At 39.2% G+C, this 7,491-nt stretch overlaps 1 protein-coding gene across 8 annotated transcripts in view; it reads right to left on the bottom strand.

The window, feature by feature from the left end:
- Positions 1-1,903: 1,903 nt before the first annotated feature.
- LOC137306054 (ryanodine receptor 1-like) overlaps positions 1,904-7,491 on the bottom strand; it is a 332,570-nt gene continuing 326,982 nt past the window's right edge. For all 8 annotated transcript variants that reach the window (XM_067975094.1, XM_067975097.1, XM_067975096.1 and 5 more), the window contains one exon: positions 1,904-4,152. In XM_067975094.1, coding sequence (XP_067831195.1) covers positions 4,057-4,152 — 96 coding nt within the window. In that variant the 3' untranslated portion in view covers positions 1,904-4,056. The remainder of the gene's footprint in view (positions 4,153-7,491) is intronic.

The raw sequence follows: 7,491 nt of genomic DNA, 5'->3' as shown, positions 1-7,491 counted from the left end.
AGTCCCGAGGTATTGAATTGTGCTATATAAATGGAGGTCTTTCTTTTTTTATCGTCTGCTTTACCTTTCTGCTGGCCTCCCCATATCTTGAACTGGCTGTGGCTGAGGGGGTGAGTGGGTCAGGTATAATCAGGCCCCTGCCAAGGCCACTTTAAAAGCAGCTGCAAGAACTTTGTGCAACGACAGCCAGATTGACCTTTCCTTCACTTTCAGTGCAAATACACCTAGCTGCTGCTTCGTGTTTTCCCATACTGGCACACCTAATGTGATTTCTCAGTGGGTGGGGGACTGCAGGCACAAACCTGTTGCTCACTACTCCGTGACCTAGAGAGCTGGGGCTTCAAAGTACTGCTCTCTAGTAAAACTATTTAACGGAGAAGATTTTCATTTTATCATACAGCGCAAATTTTCATATTGGACTGCAGAATAAAACAGATTTTAACACTATAGTGCTACAAATATCTCTAAGTGCCATTAATGCAGGTAAGACATGAATAAATTTTTTCCCATTGCTCATCTACTTCCTTAATTGTAAATAAAAAAATACAGACACAACAGGTTAGATTAGCAGTGGCCTCAGCTTCTGTGCATTTTCAAAAATGTGTTTGTGGTGCAGTCAAAGTTTTGTGAGCAGTGTAGCTATTGGAAAGATTCTGGACTGCTTTGTACATTGTGTTCTATACCCCAAATATAACTAATGGGAAGGCACAGCCCACCCATTAGAGAAAGCCATTAAAAAAAGCATACGGGGTCCTGGGCTTTATAAATAGAGGCACAGAGTACAAAAGCAAGGAAGTCATGATGAACCTTTATAAAACACTGGTTCGGCCACAACTGGAGTATTGTGTCCAGTTCTGGGCACCGCACTTTAGGAAGGATGTGAAGGCCATAGAGAGGGAGCAGAGGCGATTTACTAGAATGATTCCAGAGATGAGGGACTTAAATAACGTGGATAGACTGGAGAAGCTGGGATTGTTCTCCTTGGAACAGAGAAGGTTGAGAGGAGATTTGATAGAGGTATTCAAAATCATGAAGGGTCTAGACAGAGTAGATAGAAACTGTTCCCATTGACGGAAGGGTCAAGAACCAGAGGGCATAGATTTAAGGTGATTGGCAAAAGAACCAAAGGTGATATGAGGAAAAACTTTTTTACATCGCGAGTGGTTTGGATCTGGAAGGCACTGCCCGAGGGTGTGGTGAAGGCAGATTCAATCATGGTCTTCAAAAGGGTACTGGATAAGTACTTGAAACGAAAAAGTGTGCAGGGCTACGGGGATAGGGCGGGGGAGTGGGACTAGCTGGATTGATCGTGCATAGAGCCGGCGTGGGCTTGACGGGCCGAATGGCCTCCTTCCATGCTGTAACCTTTCTATGATTCAGCCTTCTGTTATATTCGTCGGGTAACTATTTTGCTCACATTGCTGCTTTGACTTTAGTGAAAAAGAATATCAAGCGGAGTGTAAAATGGACGGACAATTCACTATCGCTCGCTTTTTAAAATCCATTCTTGTGATATAGACGTTGCTAGCAAGGCCAACGTTTTTTGCATCTCTAGTTGCCCTTGAGAAGGTGGTGGTGGGCCTTCTTCTTGAACCGCTGCAGTCCGTGTGGTGACAGTGCTCCCACAGTGCTGTTAGGTAGGGAGTTCTAGGGTTTTGACCCAGCGACCATGAAGGAACAGCGATATATCAGCAAGTAAAGGTAATGTGTGACATGCAGGGGAACTTGGAGGTAATGGTTCTACCATTCGACTGCTATCCTTGTCCTTCTAAGTGGTAAAGGTTGTGGGTTTGGGAGGTTTTTCCTCGAAGAAAAGTTTTGCATTATTGCCGAAGATCAACTTCACCCCTGATGAGTTTTCTGTAAGGTTGTCAGGAGTGTATCAATGGGCTGAACAGATACAAATGCTTTAAATTTTATTGTCATTCACAAATGGATTTTTCAGTTTTGCCTTTGACTGACATTCAGAAAATCATGCAGTTATGACAGACTATAATGCAGAATAATAGTTTGCAGAGTTTAACCAGTTTATTTGGAAATACGTGGTATTGTGACACTGCTTTGAGCTATAAATCTGCTTCACAAGAGTCTGTCAGTGTTCTTGTTCCTCCACAATTTCCCAAAACAATGAAAAACAAAATTTTCTGACATGAATTACAGATCTCTGTTCGATCAAACGGAACTGTTAAAGCTCTTTTACCATCAGAAGGCATATTTGCTACCCTGGTAAATTTCCCTGCTTATATAGCCGAAGGATGATTGACTAGCAAACTAGTTTTATTTGCGCAAGTGGAGATGGGAACTAAGCCAGTTTCCCCAGAATTAAACTTTTTATGGGTTATAATTAGTGCAGACATTCAAGCGAGTTTAATTTTATTTCTTGTGTCAACTTTGATCCAGTCACATAATTTAACTTGTTGTATATTACTGCAACTCTGGAAATGCAACCTACATTATTTTAATATTTTTCAGAGCCAACTGGCTGAGGAATTGGCCCTGAACAATATACAGGAAAGGCCACAGAATGAGATTTTAGCCTTATTTGTGAAGTGCATTAATATCAGCTAGTTTGCATGAGAGTTTTCCTATAATTAACAGTTTTCAGCATATAAGTACTCCTCTTTTAAAAAAAAATTTTTAATTGGATTTATGTGAACACGTTGTCTGAGGTATGTGTTCATCTGCTGTTCCTGGATGGCTTTTATATTTAGAGAGGAACATTCAAGAAGGGTTCAAAAAATGTTCAATTCTAAGTAGACACATCATTTGGAAAAAAAACTGCATTCCTATCCTTGCAGAAAAGTTTAATTTGAATGAAAATTGCAAACAAAAATGGGCTTCTAAGCGCTATAGTTATCACCCCTTCCGAAACAACGAGGAGAAAGAAATCTTTGCAGCAACTTCGAAAGGTCTACCAACAAAGCATTGACTGTACCTATTCTAGATGCAGCACGTGTGGTATAAATATCTGATTGCAGGCTGCTCAATAATTCATACAATATACTCCTCTTATACACAAGATGAATCTGCTCGAGCAAAATAACTTTCATCAAACAGATCATAAACATAGAAAAGACATGAGTAGCAGTTTGAGACAATATAAATAGCAAATTAAATAAATACTTGATTAAAGATACCTCCACAAAGTGAATTATTTTAATTATAATAAGTATTTCAACTTAAATTTTGTCAGGACTCCAATGTAACCTTTAAGCTTGGAGAGCACATTTTAAAAATCCATTAAAAAGTACATTCCTGTCTTTGTGGGTGAAACCTTACTACCAACTTTGGCATCTGTGCATCTGTTTTGGCAATCTATTAAAAACAAGTGCGCAGGGCATTATCTAAAAAGATTGTTCATGTGGGAGCGTTTAGGAATAGAGTTAAAAATACTTTATTATTTATTATTTGAATGCATTACCTGCACTAGTTAGCATGTCTTTGATGACAATAGGCAGGTTTTGGGTACTCCACACCGAATAACACTGTGATTGGTGATATCGCAAGTACAATACGGCTGCTTGAATTGAAATAGTTATTTCAGCGATTAGTATTGAAATAATAAATCGAAAGTAGGATGCAGTTACTATGGTTCCAACTATACTACCAAAAGTTGCAGAAATGTGGCATCCTGATACCAGCACAACAAAAAAGATAAAAAGGCCTTCGTTCTTTATAACTTATTACAGGATAAGGCTAAGGCACTTATTTTCAACCTTTTTCCCCCATTCACAAAAAAGTTACACAAAATATTTATCCAGGCTTTTCAATGTATACTAAAGTACAAATCTATATCAAGGCTCATTAACTGGTTTACGTGTGCAAATGTAGCATGTCCAGTTTACATATGTGGTCAAGTCCGGTCCAGGTATTTTGTTTAAAAAATTGTGTATATAATAAAATCCACTTTAGGTATTTGTTCTTTTTACAAGCATTTGTCACACCGCAAAAGTGGCGACTCTCATTCCACAAACTTTAGCAAGGAACCAGGTAGAATTCATTCGTCGTTACATGTGCACTATTCTAGCAGCTGTTTTATCAGCTACACTGACTCTTCTATCCCAGCTGATCTTCATATTGCTTCCGGAAGCAGTCACCGGCAGGGAAGAAATCCCAGCATCGTTCCTGGTACATCTTCCACACGTAGGATTCCTGCAACCATCAAGGAAAAGACAGGGTCAGCTTTTAGCTTACTGTAGAAACATGGGGGTAGATTTTCATGTGATCACTTCCATTGGGTGGGAGGTGGGCAGACGAGCCCACTGCCCGCCCATTGCAAGCGGTCCAAGGTCTAAACCACTTTCATGGTCAGGCCTCAGTTGAATTTGTTGGTGAGCTGTGTGCACTTTTGGAGATAGTTACAGATGAGGAAGACAATTCGGCCCATCTTAGCTCATCCACTGAGAAAGAACCAAAAATCCCCCATTTCAGTATCCAGTTATTTCTTAAAAGATTCCAAGGTTTTCATCTCCACTAATTTGATAGGAAGTCTATAGGTTGATCACCCTCAGTTTTAGAAGAATTCCTGATATTAGTCTAAAATTTACATTTTACTATTTTGAATAGTTCCTTTGTCCTACTTTCACTATTTAACTTAAAGTAATATTCTAGATTTACCTTTTCCATTTCCTTAAACATCTTAAAAACCTCTTGTAAGCTCACCTCTTGGACACCTGTTTCCAGCTTGAAAAGTCCAAGTTTCTTCAGCCTTTCCACATAACTCAGAACTTTGACACTAGGGATCAGTCTTGTGGGTCTTCTCTGCACTGCCTCCAGCATTTGAATGTCTCCCTTTTATTTAGGCAACCAGAACTAGATACAGTACTCAAGATATGGTTTGACCAGACCACTAAATAGTTTGGTCACAATTTCCTCTGTCTCCTATTGTTTTGGCTATGTAGTTTAACATGCTATTGGCTTTGTTGATTGGTGCTGTGCATTGATTGGACATGTCAAGAGTTGATCCTACTAAGACTCCTGGGTTCTTTCGGCTTCATCTCTAGCTATTTCAACAATTTTATGGAGGACGTATCGCTTACTTTTTCTTTCTCTTTGCAGTACTTTTTGTCTATATTAAATGTCATCACCATCTTTCTGCCTATATACATATTCTATCCAACACTGTTATTATTGAGCTGCATCCTTTGAATCCACTGGCCCTCCTGGTTTGGTATCATCTGCAAATTTGACCACCTTGCATTGAGTTTCTGAATCCAGGTCGTTAATGTAAATTAGAAACAGTAGTTCATAATGTTGCTATGCAAAGTGACCAGAAGAATCGTTAGCTCGTCACGCATGAAGGTAGAGTTTGGGCAGTACAGTCTACTCTTAATTCAAAGTCGGTTATTTTAAATTATCTGATAATTAAACATTTTTTTAAACACTAAGCTCTCACTTTGCTGTTACATACATTGTTTAATTCAAATTATTGGATAACTCAGAATACTGTATGGAAAAATGTGACTGAATTATTAGGAATAGACAGTATTTGTCATGAACACTCAACAGTCACCTCCTTTAAAGATGAACTCTTGTCTTAAAGATTTCTTAAAATGTGGAACTTGCTACCACAAGGAGTAGTTGAGGTGACAAGCATAGATGCATTTAAGGGGGAGCTAGATAAACACATGAGGGAGAAAGGAATAGAAGGATATGTTGATGGGGTTAGATGAAGAAGGGTGGGAGAAGGCTCGGGTGGAGCATAAACACTGGCATAGACCTGTTGGGCCGAATGGCCAGTTTCTGTGCTGTACATTATATGTAATTCTATGTACATAAGAACATAAGAACATAAGAAATTGGAGCAGGAGTAGGCCAATCGGCCCCTCGAGCCTGCTCCGCCATTCAATAAGATCATGGCTGATCTGATCCCAACCACAAATCTAAAGAACACAAGAAGTCGGAGCAGGACCCGGCCACATAGCCCCTGGGCCCTCTCCGCCACCCACAGGGCATTGACCGATCCGAACTCAGCTTCATGTCCAATTTCCTGCCCGCTCCCCATAACCCCTAATTCCCTTTACTTCTAGGAAACTGTCTATTTCTGTTTTAAATTTATCTAATGATGTAGCTTCCACAGCTTCCTGGGGCAGCAAATTCCACAGACCTACCACCCTCTGAGTGAAGAAGTTTCTCCTCATCTCAGTTTTGAAAGAGCAGCCCCTTATTCTAAGATTATGCCCCCTAGTTCTAGTTTCACCCATCTTTGGGAACATCCTTACCGCATCCACCCGATCAAGACCCTTCACAATCTTATATGTTTCAATAAGATCGCCTCTCATTCTTCTGAACTCCAATGAGTAGAGTCCCAATCTACTCAACCTCTCCTCATATGTCCGCCCCCTCATCCCCGGGATTAACCGAGTGAACCTTCTTTGTACTGCCTCGTAAAATGTGAACGTTTGCACATAATTCATTATTGTTTGAATATTCAAAAACCGCAAAGGAACTGGTTACAGCAAAAAAAGTGTTAATTCTTTTCAATGTAAGCAGGTTGTCAGGCAATAAAGTAACAGTTACTATATCACAACTGTTTATTTTTCAGGGTGACATCATCATGTATCAGTGACACACAGAGCACAGACCAGCAAAAGAAAAGACCCAACATGGAATAAAACCATCTCCATGAACTTCACAGTATATATAACATCGGATAAAATAATATCCTGGGATAATTCTAAGGCTGTAATGTTACCATGGGACTTCATATGAACCCTGCACTGAGATTACTGTCTGCAATCACTCACATTATTGCCCATTATGGAACAATTTCATTACCCAATAACCTACAATAGTTGAAACTCCAGTAGGCTTCAGTGATTAGATCACAAATTTAATCTTTTGGTGAAGATATAATCACAAATCGACTGAATATCACACCGGTGAGAAAAATAAACAGCTCTTTGTAAAGTAACAGTCCAGACTTAATATTTACTTTACGTAACTGCAATAAAACAATCAATCCTAAAGCTTCAGATAGCAGTAAAACACTTCGGCTTCATTCCTGATAACATTTAAAAAAAATTTTTGAACAAGATGTAAGCACTTTATTTTTAGATTCAATAAACCAATGAAGAAACTTCTTTGGCTTCAAGTGCTGAAGCTGTGGAGGATTCCAGTTGGGTGGAAGTAACCTCTTAGGCTTGTAATAGGGAACCAGCCTGTGGATTCTGCTCTCAATAAGAATCAAACAAAACTTGGCATCTTTGTCCTTAGTGAGGCTATTTCCTTGTAATCAATCCAATCACCCATGGTGATAATAACTTTTAAAAGAGGTATTAATTATGCTTTTATGTCATTCCAAAGGTGTCTGCTTTTTGCAGTTATGAACTCATGCCAAAGTTTTAATTTTATTATTATAGTTGTTCGATGAGCAAATAATTGGATATTGGCTAGGGTGCCTACTGAGTTAACAAAAACCTTTCAAGAACATTTTCATTAATGGGGCCAAGTGTTACTGGTATAAACACTTCATGCAACCAAGGACAGCAA

Source organism: Heptranchias perlo, chromosome 41, assembly GCF_035084215.1.
Source record: "Heptranchias perlo isolate sHepPer1 chromosome 41, sHepPer1.hap1, whole genome shotgun sequence".
Classification (NCBI taxonomy): Eukaryota; Metazoa; Chordata; class Chondrichthyes; order Hexanchiformes; family Hexanchidae; genus Heptranchias; species Heptranchias perlo.
The sequence above is the reverse complement of the archived record's forward strand: the minus strand, read 5'-3'. Positions and strand labels throughout refer to the sequence as shown.